At 36.3% G+C, this 24,259-nt stretch overlaps 1 protein-coding gene across 1 annotated transcript in view; it reads left to right on the top strand.

The window, feature by feature from the left end:
- Positions 1-18,617: 18,617 nt before the first annotated feature.
- Positions 18,618-24,259, top strand: part of LOC105205592 (otoferlin) — a 36,347-nt gene continuing 30,705 nt past the window's right edge. The window contains exons 1-6 of the mRNA XM_039456915.1: positions 18,618-19,511; positions 20,045-20,189; positions 21,373-21,610; positions 21,730-21,898; positions 22,095-22,284; positions 24,005-24,207. Coding sequence (XP_039312849.1) covers positions 19,284-19,511; positions 20,045-20,189; positions 21,373-21,610; positions 21,730-21,898; positions 22,095-22,284; positions 24,005-24,207 — 1,173 coding nt within the window. The 5' untranslated portion in view covers positions 18,618-19,283. The remainder of the gene's footprint in view (positions 19,512-20,044; positions 20,190-21,372; positions 21,611-21,729; positions 21,899-22,094; positions 22,285-24,004; positions 24,208-24,259) is intronic.

Genomic DNA, 24,259 nt, shown 5'->3' with positions numbered 1-24,259 from the left:
CAATATTACAAAATTGTCACTGCACAATTTCTTTTCATTACAAATATTTCATTAGATCGCTCATTCTCACGGAATACTTTTATATTAAAATTAAATATCGTCTTTTATATTTACATGTATTATGCAAGACCTCCGAGCACTATTATAATGCGAAGAAACTATAATAATATTATACATATAACTGATTTGACTTTAAAAGTATCATCTGAATCTGGGTGGGTTTCCGAAGATCCACCCTATACATGCTCCTATCGCCGGTGGGTAGGGACGGGGTGGGCGATGGTTCGCCACAGTGCGAGTTCACGTTTCGCGGTCTTTTTTCTCGGATTATCCAACCGGCGCATCGCTTATTCGTGTATCGACCTTTTTCGCCTTTTTGGCCCTTTTCTCTACCGAGAGGGCGTAGGGAGGATTCTTTGTTTGCACCGAGTTTCTCTCCAGGAAGAGCAGGCGAGCCGGTCGAGGGAGAGAAGATAGTGGCCATTGTGGCACGATCTGGACAAAAGTCGCTATAGCGACGGAATTCAAAGGAGCTGAAGAATGGCGGCCAATGCAAATTGAAGCTTTTTTCTCTCCTCGCCACTGGCTGGCACAATATTCATGAGCTTTTCGCGAAGAATGGACGCGTTGTCTCTAATAGACCACGAAAAGGGCTCCTTTAAAACTGCGAAATGTATCTTTTATATTTTTGCAAAAAGTCTCTCCGACATTTTATATCTTGTCACTACGGAAGCTAATTTAAAACAAAAGATATATTTGTTTTCAAACTATAAATTTCGATATCTTCAATTAACTTTTAAATTCTTATACCTCTTAATTTCAGACTTTTTATAGTGTATACAATTTTTTTTAACTTTGAATTGCTGAAGAACAAAAGGTTACCATAAAGATTTCACCTTTCTAATTTTAAGTAGAATTCAATTTAGTTATTGTATAAACACGAATCGTTTACAAAAAGAAATCGTAAACTTACTTGTTGATTTAAAAATGTATAATGGAACCGGATGTAAAATATTATATCTTGTGGATGCAAAGGATCTCTTTCGGTTAATTTCGATTCTTGAAAGATGCGTTCTATCGGCGAGCCCGTGTCGCTAGGAAGAAATTTCGTGAATGGAACCTCCTAGGAGGCACCATTTATTTCGGAGTTAATTCGCTATCGTGCCTGTCGAACGCTGCCTGACAGTGGTCGAGAGATTTACTCCCGATCGGTTGATAACCCAGCAGTGGCCATGTCTGCTATGTCTACAGGGTGTTTTTCAAGCAACGTTATATTGGCGCGAATATACCCTCCGGCGACTCCGACCACTAAATGGACGCAGATAAATACCCCGTATTTTTTCATTCGCGTTTATTAATGCGCTTCGTGAAAGTAAAACAGCAAAACGTACGCGATTGTGACACCAATAAATGTCAGTGTCCGTCAGCGCACTGAGGATTTATGTTAGTGGGATTGAAATAAAATTGCAATATATGCCGATAAGATTAAGTGAATTTTGTGTATAAGACAGGGTTGGGTAAATCAATTTTTATTTCTTTTTAATTAAATTAAGTTAAAGTGAATGGTTTATAAATTTTAGTTACGTTAAAAGTTACGCGAACAGAAAACTCAATTAAAAGTTACATTAAGAGTAGATTAAATTAAAAGTTAATTTTAAAAAGCATTATTCATGCTAAATTATAAATTCGTAATTTTTAAAAGTTATTTAATTTTTTTTAAGTTACGTAATTTTCTAAAATATACTTAAAACATTTATAATGTGAAGGATTAAATAAAGTTTTATAATACTTTATTTATAAATTTAGTTTTTATAAATTTAGTATTTTACATAAAATTTTTAACTTAAAAATGTTAATAAATTAAAGTTTTTGTTACAAAAACTAGTTTTAATTAAAAATTAATTGATTTAAAATTAGCTAATTTAAGTAAAAATTTTTAACTTTTTAATTAGTTAATACCCAATCTGCATCCATTTAATTACGATATGTTCAGAAATATTAGCTGCATATATTTTCAGATTGGAGATTTGTACTTTCAAATGTTGAAAACTTTTAAATCGCAGTTTTGGATTACAAACCATTAGTAAAAAATTAAATCTTATAAACCTTTTAATTTTCATTATAAGCAAATTTCTGATATTTTATTCCAAATCATAGATTTTTGAGAGTGCGTAAAAACTTAAACTTTTGAATTATTAATCCTTAAAATTTTATATCCTTGTATTGTAAAATTTCTATTATGCTACATAAATTTTCCGGTTATTGAAATTCTAAATCGTCTCTATTTAATTAATTAATGAATAATTAACTTTTTATTCCTGGTCTTACAGCATCTTCTATAGAATATATTCTATGATATTCTATAAAATATTTATATATTTCTTTATTATACAACTTATTTTCCAAATAAAATATTAATGGTTAACAATTTATATTATAATTGTTGCGAGTAATATAACTCTAAAAAATAACGAATTTTTAACGTATTCTGAATAATGCTTTTCAAAATTAACTTTTAATTGATCTAATTTAACTTAAGTTAATTTAATCTTAATCGTAATTCTTAATTGAATTAGTTTTTTGTTTATGCAACTTTTAACATAACTGAATTAATTTTATGAGCCATTTACTTTAACTTAAATTAATTTAAAGAAAAATATATTAACTTATTCAACTTGTTATGAATGGATTATCTAAGAATTCTTTATTGATTCTTCGCCGCATTAATATTCATGTGATTGATCGTGCTCGATAATCCGTTGACACGTGCAGCTCACATATATCAAAGACTCGTGATTTCAAGACACGAGTCAGCTCATTTCCCGTATACAAGCCAAGAAATTTGATCTTTTTCTCTCTTCTCTCTCTCTCTTCATTTCTATCCTTTTTTTCCTTGCCTCCTTTGAGTGGTTTAACGAAGCATTTACACGCGGGGGAGCGGTAGGTCATCGACGAGAAACTATTCATCACTAATTTCATCTCGCCTTCCGACCGGCTCCTTTCGTCGTGGGCGCTATTTGTTCCGAACTGGCGTTTAGGCTCTTTCGAGGCGAGCGGCCCCGAGAAGATTCGGCTTCCTTAACGCGCTATAACTCAATCGGATGATGAGATATAGGACACGCCCCGACCCCGCGCCTTTTCCCATAACTTTGAGACTTTTCCTGAAGGTGGATTGAGAAACGTAGCAGTCGGTAAATTAAGCCACTTGCACAATTCCTCCTCCCCTCCTCCTCCTTGCGTGCATTAATCTTTTATTGTATATTAACGTTTATAATATTAAATTCTTATATAATTAAATGCGCTTAATTTTAATGACATTGTAGAAAGGGGCATTTATTAAATTCAAGATAAAATTTATTTCGCAAGTAATACTCATTATTTCGCGGATTATTTGAGATGTAAATGAACCAAGCGCAACATAACATTTATGAATATTTAAATGTATTATTATGCAAAAGGTATGTAAAAATGTTTATTAAAAAAAGTGCAAGTTTTCCTTAATCACTAAGGAATGCACCGAAAGCAGTACTTTGTAACTATTGCGCAATCAAATGGCGATTCAATGCGCTCTCCCCGTCGTTTTTCTCCTCTAATTTCTCTCTAAGCGCACACGGGCGTGCATAAAGTATCGCTTCCATGTGTGGCAACCACTTGCGTTCCTTAACCTTCGCCCTTCCTTGCCATCCGAAGGCGAGGTTTCGCGAGGGGTCAGGGAGAGAGAGCTTACGTGCCTGGTCGTGATATATACTCGCCGGATGGGCCACGAGTGTGCAGGGCGGCGAGGCGGAGAGGGGCAAGGCAAAAAGGGCGCAGTCCAAGCATCGTACGGGCGTAGGTTTGTTTTAACAAGGCATTTAAAGCGTACTCGGTAAACATTCGACGAGAAATATTGGTTGTTTATGGCGCGGTGATTTATCACCTCGCGCTTGGACGAGGCCCGGCGCACGGGATGGGAGTGAAAATAAGTTCAGGTATGGTTCATTTGGCGCGAGCGAGCTAGGTGGAACAAGTGGGCGATGGGCCCCGAGGGCGGACGGGGCTTCCCCCCTGTCTCTCCCTGATCCGTCCGCCGACGCGTTCACGTTTTAGCGCCGCTTAGAAGCGCGTTTGGGCCCTCGGACGCGTGCATTTATTTCGCGACGAGCGCGAATAAATTTCAAAGAGCTCTAATAATTGTCGTCGTTTAATCTTTCTATCCCCGCTCCTTCCTCTACAGGTGTTCAAGATTGTTGAAATAATCGGGTTTTATGTGGAGCATTCTACGAGCATCTTTTAAAGTAGTAAAGTGAAGTAAGAGATGAGAGATGCGATAAATGTACTTGCTCCTATAAGTTACATAACGCGTTTGATCCAACGATCCGTCGTTTACAAAGGATGCTTTCCATTTTGTAACGCAAGTCGACGCAAGAGCGTCGTTCTATCTTTGTTACTCATCGAATACCAGAAAAGATAGAACGACACTTGTGTCAACTTGTGTGACTAAAGCACCCAAACAAATCGACATTTACAAAATTTGTGATCCAAAGATCAAAGACTATTTCAAATTTTCAAAATGAGACTTTTCAACAAGTTTAAACGAGTGGCACTAAAAGATTTACTATCAGGACTCGTGAAGCACTTTCATTGTCTCATCGCTACCAACCCGTATGCATACAACACTGTTGCGCGGCATCGGCAAAGGTTCTGACAGATAAACCTCTGCTACCTTCCGAAAAGGAACACCGACCACCTCCTTCTCACCCCCCGTGATTCTTTTATTCCCAGGATCCCCTTCTCACGCCCATATTCCTCTCGTTAACTCTTAAACCGTAACCTTATTAAGAGGTTCGCGTCCCGGGCTGAAATATTACGAGACTTCCGATTCCAGGAAGGGACACGAGGAAGCGTTTGAGAGACGTCCAAAAAATTCGTCGAGCTATTAAGAGGAATCCTTCATCGCTACCGTTGGAGATGATAATCTCAGGTGGCTACCGTTGCGCCCCCGTATCGTTCCGCGATGACGGCCGCAGAATAGATTTGACCTCATGGTTAGCCAAAGTTTCGCCGTAGGAGGTCCCGCTGGCTTGACACTATTAGATCCCCGCACGGAGACAATGGGAGATCCCGGGTCTCACAGGAATGCGCGGCGTTGCGGGGTCGTTAGGGGGCAGAGATGTTTTCGAAATGAGGCAAACTCTTCCGCCGCGACCATTCTTAATCTTCATTAGTTCATTTAGGATTTGCATACCGAGGCTCCCCGGCCGTTTATCTGATCGGAGGACGCAATCGCGCTGAGCGGAGGACATGCCTCGTCGTCGAACTCCTTCTGTGAAGATTCCCGAAAAATATATTTAAACACATCGGGATAAAGACCGGGAGTTCTGGATCCAAAGCTCCTTATTATGAGGCAAGAGAGACGCCCGATCGTAATCTTTCAACGCGAAGGAATTAGAAATTTCAGACGCCAGGAACTATAGTATTTTGTTTGAAATTTTGAGAGATCTGAGCGTTAAGAATTTTAAAAATTTAACGTTGCAATCGTTTTAGAAATTTCAACAGCAATATAGAAAAAAAAAAGTTTTAATGTTTAAATATTTCAATAACCTAAAGATATTTTCCGAGAGATTCAAAGTTCTACAAACCAAAGGATGTACATACCGAAGACGTATTGCCTGATAGAAAACAAGATAAATAGATTGAAAACGGTCGATTGTTTTAGTTTTCATCGTCCGATGACTCTCGAACTCTATATAACCGCATCGATGAGATCTCTCCAAGGCGCACCATAGAAAACGGATAATGTTACGCAAACGATCGTAAAATGATTTTTTTCGATCCGTCGCCAGGTCGACGTACCCTCGGTGAAAGTTCTGCATACAGTCCCCGGTTATTAGGCCCACCCAATCGGTACTTAATCGTGACCTAACCTCCAGCTCACAGCGAGGAACGAAGGGGGGCCAAGAAGGTCAAGCTTAGCCCTGAGACGCGGCCACGGCAAAGCTCACCTTATCGCGCTCTTCCGAGCCCGGGTGGCCTACTCGGCCTTAATTGCAGGCCCATATCACGATCCAATATGGCCGCCCACCGCGAGTATTAGACCCCGTGGCGGACGTCAATGTCCGCTTTATGTAAGAAATACGGTATCATGCATCGCGTCCGGCAATATATAAGACTGCCAAGGACACGCGTGCATCAACACAGCGGCTACGTTTACGTTGTGCAATAACAATGCACGATATCTCGTCGGGCGGGGTCAGATTTTGCAGAAATCACGGTTCTAGATAGTGCTCTCTTAACCACTTCAAAATTATAAGAAGCACAACATTTAAATGTGAAATAATTGAAACGACAATAATCGTAAGTGTAGAGGTTTTAAAGAGAAAAGTGCATTTCTACAGTATACATATAAACAAAAAAAGATTTTGTTTATGTGTAATGTCGAAAATTTCGTAAACTTGCAATTACTTTTTCACACATGTGAAATAATATTTGATGATACGTGCCAAGCGTAGAATTTAAAAAATATGAAGCATTTAAAAAATATGTGCTCTTTAAAAATTATCTGTATTGGGCGTAAATAACCTTCTCAAAAAGAAAAAAAAAAAGAATTCCCAAACGCCTTTCGCCGTACGCAGATCTGTCAATAACTGGTTCGCGGCGGTAAAGGGATATGAGTGTCTCGAGTAAATAGCGAAGTCCTCTGCGAAAATAATTAATCACGGCACCGATAAGGACCGTCGATGCTGACAGGCATGGATTGGTTTCACGAAGATGCATGCCGCGTCCTCCGGTAAGAGAGAAAACGGTTATGCCGAAGGGGGAGAGGAGGGGATCGGGATGCCATCTAGAATACGTGAGACTAATGGTCGGCTACCTAACTCGAAAAGGATGAGAGAGGAATGAACGGAGGAACCAGGAGAATCGGCGTTACCAATCTGGAAATGTGACGGGTCACACATGATCGGCACCACTGCGGCACGATGTCTCTCTCTCTCTCTCTCTCTCTCTCTCTCTCTTTCTCTCTCTTGCTAGGACATGGTAGATTGAGACACCGAGCGGCCAACTGATTGCCGATAGGCCGATGGTAAAATGAACATCGGTGCGCCATGAGTCGACCGCGAGATAAGCATCATTTTTCAGCGTGCTACACGTTGAAGAGGCCGCATGATGAATGAACGTACCGCGGCTCGCCGCGATTTTCCACGGCGCGAACTTGAGTGAGTGGACCGGCGCGCATCGGTTGCGGTGGAATAGAGACGCGAGGGAGTAACGAAAAGTATAGTAAACGAGCTAAACGAAGGACACAAAGGTGTAAGGATAATTCCGAACGCAAGATAAAATAATTGCAAATGTCTCGGAAATCGTGAATCAAATTATGTCAAAGGATCTAACCATACAACACAGTTTGTTACGGTGAGATTGCAACACTTTTGTAAGTTTCTGTGCTGTATGGGTAGAGATCAACTTTAAAAATTCTTTTCTGAGATGCTCAAGTCTCTGAGATTTCGTTTGTAATAAATGTTTCAAATGGTTGTTTGGAAAATTTTAGAAAGTAAGGTCTAATAAGAAACCGAACAATATGGTTATTATAGAATGGTTAAGTAATAGGATTATTATAGTAGAGAGAGATGAATCTTTGCCATTTCACGAGTACAATCGATAATATTTCGGTTAGAGAATCTCATCTTAATCTGTTTTGTAGCTTGTGTTTTCTTACCTTTCTTTCATAAGGCTTCTGCAATCGTTCTTGTCAAGCAAATCACTTAAGTGGGACTTTATTGAGACCTCCATGACGAACGTGAAAGCATCAAACCTTGCTCTTTTTGTCTTCACGTCTTCGAGGCGGTTCGTTTCTTTATTGGAGAACTTTCCAGTGACAAGCATTCAAATAATATCGAATGAGAAATCGAAAGAGGCTATCTGATCGTCTCTTAATTCTCGCTTTGTTCTCCAAAACGATTTCACAAATGAAGAGATATCGAGGGTTGACAACATCCGGATATCGTTTCAAACAGTTTGTTCACAAACAACCAACACGACCATCGGCACAACCACTACCACCATCTTGAAGACATTTTCCCTCGCACGCGCCGTCGAGGAACGTCCGAAGAGAGAAAGAGGGAGACGGCGAAACGGGCAGAACGAAGGCGGAGGGTCGCAGATGCAATTTCGCGCGAATGTCGGCACGCATGTCGAATAGCCGAGAGGGGCGATCAAGGCAAACGCACCCTGGAGGATTGGGCGACGAGAACAAACTAGCCTCCGAGCATCAGTGGTGGCCGTGTTCCGTTCGCTTCCTCTCCGCGGAGCCGAAGAGAGAAGTCGCCCGGTTATGGCTACGCCTGCTAAGCCAGAAGAGGCGGTTAACGAGTCTAATTAGCGACGAAAACGAAAACGAGTTTGACCCTTTTTTCTCTCTTTCTCCGTTCCTCCAGCTCCAGCTCCTCTTCCCGTCCGTCACTACCTCCTTCTCTCTTTCTCTCTTTCTTGCTCGCTCTCTCGGTCCCCTCCACGCGTACGTCCTTGTCCGCGAAGTGTCTCTTTTCTTTAGTCGTATCCATCCACTTTCATTCTTCTCTAACTAAGCGCTCTTTTAGGATTTCTGAATTTTAAGAAAAAGTAAAGTTCTTCAATTTTCAAGTCTTTTAAAAATTAAAGTTCATTATTCGGAAATTTGCGCGTACGACGATTTAAAGAAATTCGATTATTTAGGATTTTAAATATCAGACTATGTGAAAGTTCGAGATCTTGACGTCTGAAGAAAAGATTTTATGATGACGTTGATGACGACCAGTTTCCAGGAATCTAGAAGATCTAGAAGATCACGAAGTAATATTTGCGAATGGAGTGCTAACATAAAGGTTCTGAAAATTATATAATTCAGAGAATAATTCACCAAAAAAGAATTCTAGATCTTATTCGACGAAAATAGAAAAGATGATGTTCAGGGATCTAAAGATTCGACGGTTTTTAGGAAAAAGTTAAGAATTCATGAATATTTTTGGGTATCGGTCTCCGCATCTTTTTCTGATCGCATGATCGCCCCTCCTTCTCTCAAACTGGATGGATCCCTGACCGACTCGAATCCTGCGGCGTCCTTTTCGCCGCTCAACGGAAGTGGGGAGGAGTACGAGAGAGAGAGAGAGAGGGAGAGAGAGAGGAAATGGGGTCAGTGGGACGCAACGAGGTAGGTCGACTGACGAGACTTTAATTTGCGTGCTTGGCCTGATTGCGCTTAGGTCGCTCGAGTCTCGCAAAACGCGTAGCCGAAGAGGAAGCCGAGGATGTGGAAAGGAAGCGAGAGAAAGAGAAGAAAAGACGAGGAAAGGAACAGGGAAAGAGAACGGGGTAAACGAAGAGGGAAAACGAGAGGAGCAGGAGTACTATCATCGTCGACACGAGAGCGAGAGTAAGGACGCGCGGAAGAAGACGAGAATGGCCATTAATTAAGAGGAGGATAACGACCCCGGGATTCGTTAGTATGCCTGTGGGCGGTGTCCTAAGACATTCCATTCGCTGGGTATACCAATCTACTCTCCGTATAGCTAGCTCATTCTTCTCCCCCTTTACTCTATCATCACGCCGAGGGAAATTTTTAATTCGACGACAGAGCTATCGTGCTCTTGCACTCTTGAAATAGAATCATATATCTAACGGTTCTCAGAAATCATCATTGAAAGGAAACAGGAAAAGTTATAATAGAATGTTTGTTTAAATTATTTTTTTACTAGAGATATATAAGAATACAGTTTGTACATAAAATACTTTCTCTTTTTTTAGTATATTGCACTCAGATAAAAAAAAAAATACTAACGACAATTAAGTATTATATAATATATGACAACTATACAAACTTCAATACGTGGAACTAATGTACGTAAACATGCTATCTCTTTTTCCTTGCAAAAGCGTTAGTTGCAATAACTATAAGATAGTTTATTTAAATTTCAATAATTAATTATATATTTACATTTCAACTTGATAGAACCGAGATGAATGAGACGACAGAGTGAATTGTATCAATATAAGCTTTGAGGATGTGATTAGTTCTTTTTTTTATTTCTGGTACAGAGAAAGCTCGTCAAAATTAATTAGCATGTGCAACAAAAGCACATTTAAAATACAAAACGTACAACTGTCTCGAAGTTCATATTAATCCGATTCGCTGTGCGGTCTCTCTCTCGTCTCAGTCTACTCTACATATATGTAAAGCAATATAATTATCATTTTTAGAGTTGCCATTACTGTCTTTTCCTCTGAGTGTGAAAATCTTCACTTTTCTTTGGAGTTTGAGGAAGTGTTTTAAGATGTATTGCATTTATTGTCACACCCATTTTGATCACCGTGTAAATTTAGAATAAATATTGAACATCACAGTTCAAGAATTAAATTCGATTCAGCTCGCACCTCTCTTTTCTTCTCATTTTGTTACGTTTCAATTCGATCGGTCACGCGGTTCGCGCGGGTCCGACACGCTAATTCTTTATGATCCTAATCGGGACCTAAACCCGTGGCATTTTTCAGGCTACCGTATGGCTTGATTGAACCTCAGTGAATAGCATTCGATTTATACGGAGGATATCTTGATCGGCGGTCGAGGGAAGAATGTACCTTCATTAAGGCGGCTCGAACGTACACGGTTTCGCTCTCGGTTCGGACCTTCGACCAATAATCACATTTTTTCGTAGAAACATAGGAGTCCCAGGAATCGTCTGAAAAATTTGTTTAAACACGCCGATATAATGCAGGACGAATATACAAGACGGATCACGAAGTCTAATTCGACACAGGCCAATTCGCAACTACAGAATCTAAAATACATTTTCTCGAACATAACTGTAGACAATATTCAACAATCAACGAAATCACAATGTAAATTTAAATTAATTAATAGTTTATCTGTATCAATTTAAGAATAATTTGCATTACAATGTAAACGTACACATACAGCACGGAATATAACATTTCAGCAACGCTGCAACAATATTGCAATATTCAGCGACATTGCAAAAGCGTTACAAAGTTGTCGCAACATTGCTGGAATGCTTTGTACGGATAATGAAAAGATTGGACAATTAAATATTATTTAATATACTGCCTGCCTAGCGGTAGTTTTTTAGGTATAAGATCTTCTGACGGTCACCCGTCATGCGTCAGATCATGTAAACGTCTATAAATGATCATTTTTAAATCCTTATTATCTTAGAAAGTACAGTGAAATAAAAACTTACAGATATCTTTTTTTTATTCAATTTTCTGAGAACTTTCTTGCTATTTTGATTCGCAGATTTCATTCGCTCTATACATCTTGCTGTATAATTTTTTTATATCTTAGGCCGTAGAATTTTCACTATCGTATTCACTATCATTATTTTTATTTCTTTATTATCTTATACTTTCATTATCGTACAGTGATGAAATATTATGTAATACGATTAAATAAGACTGTATCCTTATCGGTACCGTGAATAGCGCACTTTTTATTTTATTGCTAATATTATATAACTATTTGGGTCATTCAAAATTTCGTATTAGGCAGTATTTATTTTTTACAAGTACTTAAAAAAAATTAGTTTTTAGTATTAAAAATATTAAATTATAAAAAATACCAAATAATATTTTAATACAAGTATTAATTTAAGACTAAAAATATTAAAGTAATGAACAATAAGAAATAATATTTTTAATACAAACATTGAAAATATTATTTTATACGACTATTAAAAAAAATTCTTTTTGAAAGCTACTTCAGACAACTGAAAAATCAAGCGCCGAGTACAAATGACCATTGTAGCAGTCAAGGTGTTAAAATTATTGTACAGGTGATTTTATAATTTTCCATCTAAATTGTATTGCAATTTGTCGTGCTATTCCTCGTTGGATTAGCCTAAAAGAAAAAAAAACAGTTAATCGAAATTTTGTTGTGCCGCGACCTTGAATAGTCACGTGTCTGAAGATAAATGCGGTCATCAAGTTCACGAAATGACGAACAGTTGGTCGGACAAGTGCAAGCTCGTGTGGATAAGATAACAAGAGCGGGATTGAAAAAAAAAATTTATATTCTGGGAAAGCTGGGCGCAATTTTTTACGCATTTCCACTACATTCAATACGACACGCGCATAAACGTTGCATCTTACATCTGGCTGCTATCGGCTGAAATGTCAGACGTGACCCAATAGGTCGCCGTATACATCATTATAATAATGACTGCAGTCACGATCGCATCAGAGACATCGGGATAAAAATAGAGATTATGCGAAACTATGTAACGGTAATAATAGCAGCAAACAGCAAAGCAATAAAAGTGATAATAGGAACAGTGAAAGAGATGATTTATGCTTGAGGTTTCAAGAGAAGATACACAACGAGATACGTCAAGTCTGCAAAAAGTAAAATATAATTGGAAATATTTAAGTTTCTTAAGCTGAAGGGAAATAGATTACCGCGAGGAGTTTTATTGTTCGAGTGAAGAGTGAAGAAATAGTTCGGATGATGAGAAGCGGAACGACAGTTCGCAATGCAAATACGATGTATTCGTCGCGCGCGGCGATATATACGGAGGCGCAGGAGAAACATTGTCGGCTTGTAGCTGTCGTCGGCGGCGGAGAGCACTCCGTTAGTTCAAGAGCCCGTTGTGTCTGGCTAACAAGTCGACCCTCGTGGCCCCTCGAGGGTGGTCGGCCCCCGGGAGGTCTCCCGATCACGCGCCCGGTATCGGCTACTCGGACACGCCCGCGGTCCGTCATCCCATCATCTACGTTCGAGCGGCCGTGCACGACACACCGAACCTTGGCCGAAGAGAGAGAAAGAGAGAGAGAGAGAGAGAGAGACGCGAGGCCGAGGGGGTTACCAACCGAAAGGAGAGACCGAGTGTGTGCCACGAGTACCCACCGCGCGGGAGATAGGATAATGTTCCGCTATTTATACGATGCGGCCCACTTCTCGGGCTGCCTCCAGCCACCCATGAAGAGCGAAGTCTTGCCGAAGAAGGCCGCACTGATGGCTCGCAGTCCGCCCGATTGACATGCCATTGTGATCGTAGAACGGCTCAATTAAATCCAGTGGTACATTCGAGCGCGTGAACGATCAAAATCGACGTTGCCAAACATATGTAGACATATCTCACAGATATCGCAAATTCGCAAGTCCAGTATTTTTCCATATGATCGTACATGACTATACATATATGACTATGTCTTGTTATATGAACGCCGTATTGAGTTTTGCTACTATCGGATCTTAAAGAACGAATTAGAGGAAAACTGTAACTGTTTCTGGTTTTGCCGAATGCTATTTATTGCTTAATTAAAAGACTAATGCCCATTTCCATTAATGTAGATTAACTTTAATCTCAGTTTAACTCGCTCCTTATCTTTTTTCAATTCTTAGAACTAAAGAGAGATAAAGAGTAAGTTAAACTGAGATCAAAGTTAATCTGTGTTGGTGGAAATTGGCATATGAAAAATAAGAAGAACTTGGCAGATTTAACATACGAATAATTTGACTGTTGATTAAATCCTGATTGAAAGGTCCTTATTAAATCAAAATAGGATTAAACAGAATTTCTGGTTATCATGACTATAGATTTTTATGTCATAGCAAGAACATTTGATGGACTGAACAGTAAAGTTTGGCAAGTTTTTTTCAGCTGAATTTACAAAACTTCTAGTTATAGTAATATCGTCGATAGATGGACGCGACGAAATCCTATTTTTCGTAACAAATTACACCGGATAGGCTAATAAAACCTTACATTTTTCAGCTATATTCTAATAAAATGAATCCTCTGCCTTGAATGCAAGTGTCTAAATTTGGGTTGGAAGTAAATGAGAGATGTGTCTTGATAGTATAACTTTTTTAATTCCGTACAAAAAAAAATGATTCACGAACTTGATAACTTCTGGAAGTTATATGCACCAAAATGTATAATGGCACCGGAAATGTTATCAGAAACATCAAAATTTATGCCTCTCTCAGTGTATGTAATTACATGCTTGTCAGCTTAATCGCTACCATATCCTGATTTAAAATGAATTAATGTCATTAACCAGGAATTCTGACAAATTTAACAGAAAGAAATTAATTATACCATCTGATAACTCTTATAAGAATTTTGATTTATTATGTAACAGATATATGGAGTGTACCAGCATTCTAGAATTTAATCAAGTTCTTTTTCCAGTGTCACATATCAAATCTATCTCCTTTATACCGTGACGCTATTACACATAAAGCTGACCCTTGATGAAGTCATCGGGTAAGAGAATCGAAAGGGTTAAAAGCAGGACTGACGTGCGACAGCCGTCTTCTCACATCCCACGATGTTCGAGAGAAAAAGCTGCGTCGCCCTCAACAAAAAAGCGACGACGTTTCCCACGTGATCCGTCGAAGCGAGGGAGGCCGGATCAACCCTACTGCAGATTGCGAGTGCTTATTGTTTCATGGAACAATAATAACCCGCCGTTCGCAATATAATAATCTGTGCGACAAGTGTGCGAAAACTTGAGCGGCAATTACAAGGAAAAAAAAGAGAAGTATAGAAAAAGAAAAAGAAAATGATATGGAGGATAGAGGGAGTAAAGGAGAAAGAAAAAAATATATAAGCTGAATGAGAAAATTTTTATAATAAAAAGATTAGAGTTTTTTTTTTTTTATTAGAAAGAAATTAGAAACGAGCTTATTGCAAAAGTATAAATTACTTTTCAGCAGTTTGTTCACTTGTTTTATAGTTAATATTAATTTGTAGAAAAAACATTTAAAATGTAAAACGTGAGTCGCGTTTTTGTTAAATATCTGCAAATTAATCGCGACAAGTGTAAAACACTTTATCCAAGGATGTCCCAAGGATGTCCTATGAACATCCTTTGGAAGTCTCATGGACGTCTCTAGAAGATCTGTGCTATATGTATAGGAAGAGAATAAAGAAAGGAAAAAGGAAAAGACGAGCAAAAAAGGTTGAGAGGAAAGAGAAAAAACAGAGAATGAGAAAGACGAGAAAAAATAAAACGGAAGGGAGACTGTCGAGGAGGGTGAGGCGGGGAGGGGGAGGAGCAGAGACGAGACGGATCATGTAGGGGGTGGAAGCATACAAAGACTGCGCAAAACACACAAACAGGCGTATTACAATAATGGTCGTGCGTGTTGTACAAATACGATATCGGCTTGAGGGGTCCGCCGCACGGGCACGTGACCCTCTCAAAGGGCTTGCAGCATAACGAACACCCCCGACGGCGAGGGCCCCCCGTCGGGGGCGCTCGTGTTCCGCGACCAGTTAGCGGGGTTAACTTACAACCCCGCGGCTAACACGCTTGTCTCGAACCCTGAGAGTTAGCTTTTTTCCTTTCGTTTTATCACGTTTTTTTGTTCCTTTTTTTTTCGTCGCGCGCGCCATTGCGACGATTATTCGGTAATTTCGCCCGCTTTCCGCGTTTTCGGGGGACGAAAAATTTACGGCGCGCACATTGCGCCATTGTAATTTAGACCTTCATTAGAGGCAAGTTGGTGAATTTAAGTTGATAATGACGTTGCAACGCGATAATGAATTCGGTGAAATCTCAAGTAATTGACCCTATGAGACTACTTTTGCTATTATTCCCCTATTCAGAATTACGCTAGAAAATTGGAGAGAGGAGACTTTGATTCTTTATAAAAACCTTAAAGAAAAAAACATATTAGAGAATCAATTAAAAATGATCTTAACAATTGAGCTGTTATCTAAATTTGAATATAAATTGCTTTTGTAACATTTTAAGTACTGCCAAGATTAATTTTAATTATATTAATAAATAAAATTTCTCTTCTCTAACAAAAAGGCAAATTGTTTATGTTACACCCAATCATGTATAACTAAAGTTAAACTTAGTTCTTCGCGTGTTTTAAACATGTGTATTACATAATTTTCCACAGATTTACGTAATTTTCCCTTACGTCCTATCAACTTTAAAGATTAATTAAGTATTCGATTATCGTCCTTAATATGCAATTTAATATGCATTAACTTTGGCGATTTGTTTGCAAGAACATGACAATTAATTCCGTGACGACGCGCTCGCATGGGAAAACTTCATGTGTCGAAAGTAGACAAGTATATCCACTCTTATTAACAACGATCCGCATTCTCGACCTTTATCGTTTACGTTTTACCATACACAGAACTTTTTTCACCCTATAGATTTCCATAATAATACAAAGAAACCCGCCACAATATCGATGACGGACGTCGTCAATACGTTTCGTATAGTTAGTGATTCGTAAGGGAAAAACAGCGATTCGAATGAACCATTATGGGGCGTGCGTAATAGGAGGGTATATAATCGGAAACTATTACGAGTATAACTCTCATACGTTTTGCCACGTGCAGTTGCAAGTTGTAAATCACTTATACGTGCGTTTTTCGTAAGTTCTGCCCCAAACGAGAGTCCCTTTCGTTGAACGGACAAATGCATGAAGAAATTATTTTATATCTTTATTAAAGTATCTGAGCTGAGTAAAATCCACATAACTTATTCTATTTTTTTAATTCTATTTATGGAGATATTGAAATAAAGTAACAATAGATAAAATTGAAATCTTTATTTCAATCACTGTTAAACATCAAATTTTGTTTCTATAAAATATTTACAGGCAAAAAAAATTTTTTTCGTAACTTTAATGTTAAACTTTATTATGTACTTATGTATGTAAAGTCAAAATAGAAATAAAATATAAAGTGGAAATAATGAACATTAAACGTTATCTTGTAAATCAATTTTGAAATGAATATTAATCATAAAAACAAAATTTCTTAGGGTTTACTCTTCTGTTAAACATCACAATTATGTTTAATTATCTTTTAATTGATATTTAATGATTATTTTAATCTTGGAAATTCTAATCATTTAAATGCAATTTTAACTTTTTAAAGTCAGCAGAATTAAAAATCGATATTTTTAGTTGTAATTTTCTATCGTTTAAAAGATGAGTAACACTATAATATTTTATAATAAACCATAACAAAAATAATGTACATATAATAAATTTGCAACAAAATTTATTTATTTCAAACCTGCACAAAGTTTTCGTTGCACTAAACAAACGCGTTGCTGCCGATTTTAATTCCCCAATCTCTTTTTCCCCGATCTACTTACTATAATACATTTTTTAAGCATATATTCTAGGCGTTTTGAAGTAGTAAATTCAAAAGTGAATTTTATTTGGCTTATCTATTTAAAATATTTTTATATATTTCCTACAGATTATTTTCTCCGTGTGAAAAAATTAGAGAAAAAAAATGTTTTTGTCCTTAAAAATTCAAGTTTGTAAAACTTTGTAGGCCAAAAATCTTTTCAAGTTTGCAAATCGTCAAAATTCTAAATTTCAAATTAAAATTGTTACATATATTAAATAGAAAACTTTCGTGATACATTAAATTAGAATGTCTTGTATTCAAGGTGTTAATGAAATAATTATAAATTGATTAAAATGAAGTAAAAAATTTTGAGAGAAAAAGAAAACATTCTATGCAGAAAGGAATTAATAAAATATTAATAAATTGGTAATAAAGCAATATATAATTAGTTTAGATTTTTATAAAAAATGCTTACATATTTAAAGTTGTAGCATTTCTAGTTATGCGTCAATATTTTATATTACGACTGCATTTTGATTGCTGTCAAGATGAGGGAAGTACTTCGTCAGGTGAGACTTGTATTTACACGCACTGACATAAAATTGACGTGTGAAGCAGGCATTTGTGTTTGACAGGGTGGCTTTCGGAAACGACATGAAGTCGGGGTGTGAAATCCATTATTCAAATATGCGCAGTTTCCGTTTACAGAAAAATTGTGATCAGATAAAATACTTGTTACTAATAATTCTATTCCAATTCGAAAGAACACTTTAATAAGTTAAGAAGTTACATGGTTATGAGAAATTCATAATTTATTTTCTAAAAATAATTTTGACCTGCTTTATTTTTTTTAATTGAAACAGTAAAATAACATTAAAAACACATTTGTCACATCTTTAAATTATTTGTTGTACAATGGAACAGTAGAAACAGTTGTACAGTAGAAAATGGAAATAAAACAAACTTTTGTAATTGTAAAAGAAAATGTTAAAAAAAAAATAAATAAATAAATACACGTATGGCAGTCAGCGTGTATTCATCTTTGCAGAATCCAAGAACTGCAATCCACTCACATACGCGTTGCAAAGTAATCTATTCTACGGCGCAAGTTTCAGACTAAGAAGCGAAATTGTAATACAGGATGATTATTAATGACTGTTTCCACGTTTTATTATAGGAGCATGATTTACCGACGAATACGTATTTTTAACATATTATTATATTAGAAATTACAAATGCGTGCTCCTATGTTAAAAAGTGGAAACAATCATTAATAATCACCCTGTATATCATACAGTAAAATTACTAATTTTAAATTTTATTTCCCAAATTTTAATTTTAAATTTAAATGTTTAATAATAATAAATGTTATACAAAGAATATTAATTTTAGTGTATTAAAAATTTTTATCAAATTTAAATTATACAAATAACAATGTATGTAATTTATAATATTTTAAAAATAAAATTCTAATAAGATTTTTCAAGTTATGAGTCATTCTTTTTTATATTGTCCGTCTTTTATTTTTTTTAGAGAAACGACAAATGGTGAAACTTTTAGTCGACTTGAAGGAAATCAACGGTCGGTAAGAACGAGAAAACAGACTTTGCTGTCGATTTGTTGATTACAGTCGAGAATATATCGATCTTCAGTAAATGTTCTCGCATAAATATCATCTGACGATACGTGGACACACGTCCGAATTTGTTGATAAGTTATTTCGCGTTTGCAGATATACAAGAAAAAAATAAATCTGCGAAACAAATTTAATTGCAAAAAAATGATATTATAAATTGTAAAGAAATCAAAAAACATTTTAATGATAAAAAACAACTTGTTCTATGTAAATTACACAATGTGATCTCTTGTGCTAGTAGAAATCTGTAGATAAGAGTTACAATAAATAAAAAAATATTAAATACGAAGAAAACGCTTTGTGCAATAATAAAAAAGATGTTTTAGACAAAATATTGAAAAGTCTCTATTACGAAGGAGAATAAAAGTTACATTTCCGAGGGAACTTTATTGAACGCGTTGAGAGTGTTCTCGTATTTTGTTCGCCGCCTTGTACCTGCCGTGCATAAATTTGAAGGCGTCACACCTTAAGTGTCCAGAAACAAACAAACAGGAGTTAAACAAATGTAAATCGCATCTGGCGTGCGGCCAATATCAGCGATCGATTTTGCGGCCCGCGAAATGCCTTTCAAGAAATTCAGGCCAAAGTTCTCTATTTATCAAGTTTGCGTAACTATACTGGAAGCGAAGCACTTGCCGCAAAATGCGAATCCGCTGGTCGTTGTCAAAGTTGGAAATCGCAAGAAGAGGACTGTCGTACGCGAGAGGACCGATAATCCCATTTACAAGGAGGTGAAGTTATCCAGTCTGTCGAAACTGATTTGTGTAAAACGCTCGACTTGTAATTATAATGATTAGAAGACGTTGACAGATGGTGTCCGTCTTTCGTGTAATAAGATATTTAAATTCCTATTAATTTTAGTTTTTTAAAAATTAAAATAAAAAATTTTAAGACTTCAGTTTCATTTCCGGAATTCTCGGATTCTTTGAACATAGATTCTTGGAATTTTGTCAACGACTTTATCAATATAGGATACGCAACACAGTTTTCAAACTTAAAATATTCTCGAAGTTTTGTGGGCTCTAACGTCTTTTATATGACTATGAATTTTTGCTTACTTTGGAACGTTTACAATTTATGGTTAAAGTAAAATCAGAGAACATTAAAATTCTAGAAGCTCGATGAGTTCTTTAATATTCAGAGATGTAAATAAAATCAAAGGCTTGAAATTTAAAAACTTTAAAGTCAAGACCGAAGATTCTATACTTTTAGTTTTCCTAAAATTTCCCGATATCTATCTTTTGAAATAACGATGCGTCTAACAATGATATTTTATTGGCGTGGATTTGTACATTTACTCCTTGCCCTTTAAAATGCGCAGTACTTTGTATTCAACTTCACGTGCAATTTGGACAATCTGCTAAACACGGAAATCACGATAGCGGTGTATCTGCGCAACTTCCTTCGGCGACTGAAGTTTCACGGAAGCACTTCCTTCGAAGTTGCCACAGTGTGGGAACAAGCAGGTTACTAAAACGAGAAATGAAGAGAAAGATATAGAATACGCGGATGTACTTTAGAGCTCTGCTACTGATACATAAATTCAAAAGGAAGAAATAAATTCTTCCTAAGTAGCAAACAGCTTGATTATTTTTACAAAGTATATACACAGTATTTTCTGTAGCTCGATATCGTTTATTCCGACAGAACAACATTTATTAAGTTACATGACTTATAAAATCTTGCATAAAAATTATAATTTACAATTATTTAAGTATGTTTAAAAATAGATGTAGAAATATTGACCTCTTATAAAATATCGGTAACCGTTTGCGCAGTTAATTTCGCACTAATATTTTGACAAAACTATGGCAAATCATCTTGGTGGTATATTTGCAAATTAAATTTAGAAAAAAATTGTTTAATAATTGAAACACTACTTTAGCTGAATTATAAATAAAATGTTTAGAAATTTAATTAATCTATGTTTATTGAAATGTATTATTCCTAAATTGTAACGTAGAAATGCTGTAGCATGAAATATTATACATTTAACATAGTGACGTTTTAAACAAAGAATCAAACGGGTTTTTAAATAATTGTAAAATATTTGTTTCTTATGCATAGGTATTTTAATTTTTGGCGAGTATTATTTAGAAATTTATTTTTTGACAAATATCATTTAGAAATTTTATTTCGACAAAACTTTTGCGTTATAATGTTAGCGTAATTATAGCAAAATTTTCGTCAATTCATAATGCCATTATCGTGCAATATTTGTTTCGATATAATGTGCCTATCGGGATAGAGATCATCAATATTTTTCTTTTTTTAATGAGATAGCATATTTTCATTAACCAAGTAATGATCAACATCACAAGATCAATATATCATACGCAGTTGAATATGTTCCTTTACGAACTACATTACCGTGTTAATGATAATATGCCATTCTATTTTAAGAAGTGCTCCAGAAATCTCGTAGAAATAATAAGCATGAAAGAAAACGCTGTGCCTATCATAATATTTCCCTCTCCGAAAGGCAAACAACCTTTCCCTTTGGTACTTTTTCGTATTATTAAAAACAACCGACGAGATATTCTAATCGAGTTACAGAGGAAACGCTCTGTACAAACACATTGTCGTTTACAAATAAAACTTGTGAAATATCTTAGATATCGGAAAAATATTGCTTCGGAAATTAAAAAGAAACACGCTCAATATTTTTCAATAAGCATTTCCAAGATGTACGTTGCACATATGTATATATAAATGTATCGCTTCTGCACATAGATCGTCAGTACTATCATAAGTGGGCAGTGTTGACAGACCCGAAGGATCTGACAGCGGGCCCAAAGGGTTACGTAAAGTGCAACATCACGGTGAACGTCAAGGATGAGAAGGTGAAGGCGCATCCAGATACAATGGATGAAGACGATATCGAAGGGTAAACCCATCCAAGATAAATTCCCATTATCGACATATCCGTAATTTATATCGAGTGGCTTGTCAGAATTTCCGTCGTTTGTGCTCGAATCCCGTGGGGACGTGTTTAAATGAACGTAGGAATCTACTGCTTCCTATCGGTGGTGAGAGACTGCCCTTCAGGCAACGCGCTCGATACGTCTTCGTCGTCTATCGCGCCGACGGTTTGCCCGACATGAGCAGCTTGTGCAGGAAAACCGATTTCGAGAACGTTAATCCCTATGTGCAAATATCGTTCGCCGGGATGAAGGTACGAAAGAGTTGGTCTCTCGGTTCCGCGGGGAGATAGAATTTTGAAGTGTCTTTAGTTCCTGCGAGAATGAATTTATGAAGCAGATATTTAATGCATAACCGCCGCGAGACGGTTATAAATATTTATTTAGTGCGGATACATGGCCGTACGCTTGTCGAACAAAACGATTACAGATTGTAATGACCCCTTCCAGGGGTCGACGAGTGAAGCATGGCAAACCTACTCCCCGAAATTCTACGAGGCCATCATTTTCAAGGAAATGTTCCCCGTGCTCTGCCATCGCGTGAGAATCACTATAAAACACCGTATCGACAGTTGCCGGACTTGCACTGTAGCAGTTCATATCCTGGACACGACGAAGATCTCGAATTCTAGAGAATACGGTGAGATTGCCAAATAATTCGTTGCCAAGAACAAAAAACGGCCCGCGGAGGTACGCGATGGCTTCTCGATGAAATAACTTTAGGTTAAATATCTTTACACACATGTTTCTTTCTCTCCCATACTAAATATTTGCTCCGAATTCAATGAATTATTTATTCCATAGATTTAAGTTTTATAAACGTTTTTATATTTTTGTATTTTTATAAATTCTCATAAACCTTTAAAAAACGTGTTTTGATAAATTGATTATTACAGTAACTGATGATGCAGTAATTAGTTTTTTGAAATACTTTATCAGTTTGTTTTTTCAATAAAAAATAAATATATTTGGTAAAGTTGTGTAAGTACATATTAAGAACGATCTCTTCGATTTTAATTACCATGAAATATACTATCAAAGATGAAACTTTGTGTAAAATTAAAAAAATTTTAGCCGTCGTTTGTTGTTTATTAAAAAATTTGTAGTGAAAAATAATCATTCTCTCCAGTGCTTTGGATGTGAGACAAAATGCATTTTTGTATGAATTTTGGGAGAGTCCCAGTTGTAAAATATAAAAATTTTCTAATATAAAGTGAAAATTCAGAGTGGGTCCCAGTTGCGTACAGGCCCAATTGGACACCACCAACTATAGCGGCCAATGCCTAGAGCATTTTCGTTGGTTGGGTTAGATTACGTGATTGATGGTGTCCGATCGGGTCTGTGCGTATCTGGGACTCTCCCTGAATTTTCACTTTATATTAAAAAATTTTTATATTTTACATTAGTAAAATTAAAAAAGACAATAGACATTAATAAATTAAATACGCATTATTTTTGTTTCTTTATAATATACATTATATATATACATAAACGTTTTGAAAATATTACTTAATAACATTTAAAAAAATGTTTCAATAACATTATTTTAAACATTTTATAAATATGTTGTTTTAATTTGTTTATTAAGACGAGTTCAACACGTCTGCAATAATTTAAAAATATTTTATGTTTTATTTAGTGTTAAAATAATAAGAATTCCATACTATAACGTTTTTTGTGTTACTTAAAAATATATGTCATAAAATTAAAATGATATTAAAAAATGACACTTTGCAGCCTTATGAGATGACATTTTCTAATTATGATTTATATTGTAAAAGTAACTAAAAAGCAGGTAAACAATTTCAGAATTAATTATAAATTTTCAATACTGACAGTGAATATTCCAACAAAGTACATATTCTAAAACGTTACATGTTGCTAAATATTATTCTAGTAACATTATTGATATTTTGCTTATTTGCTAAATATTGTTCTAACGTAAGAAAAATATTAGTGCAACATTACATGCAATGTTATATAACTCTCGCTTCAATGTTACTAAAACCTTTACCTATGTGCGTCAAAGTTTGTATACAATGGCGTTGTACGCAACATTATGAACAACATATTCTAAAACATTACACGTTAAATATTATAGTAGCGTGGTTGAAATGTTTTGATCACTCTCACTGGATATGTCAAAATCGATTGAAATCGATGAAGTCACTTCTGATGTGTATTATAGCTTACATAGTACATAAATTTACACCGTAACTTTGATGTTGCACCCTTTTAACCTGATTTACACCGAGTATTTGTATCACAAATGTGCACAAAGTTCAAGCAAATGTTAGAAAGTAATAAAGTAAGAGCGTGACGTGAAAAATTACAAAAGCCAGTATTTGTCCTGCCAACAGGATTCCTGCCGACTTACGGGCCGTCTTTCATCCACTTTTACGGATCCGACTCTGTGGAAAAGAACGGCTGCTCGGGCAAATGCTTGACGGCAATGCCTTTGTATCGCGGAAGGGTGCTTCTGTCGCTGAAAACTGAAATGGATGACCCAGAAGCATCCCCCGGAATCAGAGTTGAGACTGTTCCAGCATTTCCCATTATCGAAGTGATTAGATTTGTCGCTATGCCCCGTTTTCGCGACTTTCTACTTTTTATGT

The sequence above is a fragment of the Solenopsis invicta genome, chromosome 13 (genome assembly GCF_016802725.1).
Source record: "Solenopsis invicta isolate M01_SB chromosome 13, UNIL_Sinv_3.0, whole genome shotgun sequence".
Taxonomy (NCBI): domain Eukaryota; kingdom Metazoa; phylum Arthropoda; class Insecta; order Hymenoptera; family Formicidae; genus Solenopsis; species Solenopsis invicta.
This window is presented reverse-complemented; position numbering and strand designations above follow the sequence as displayed.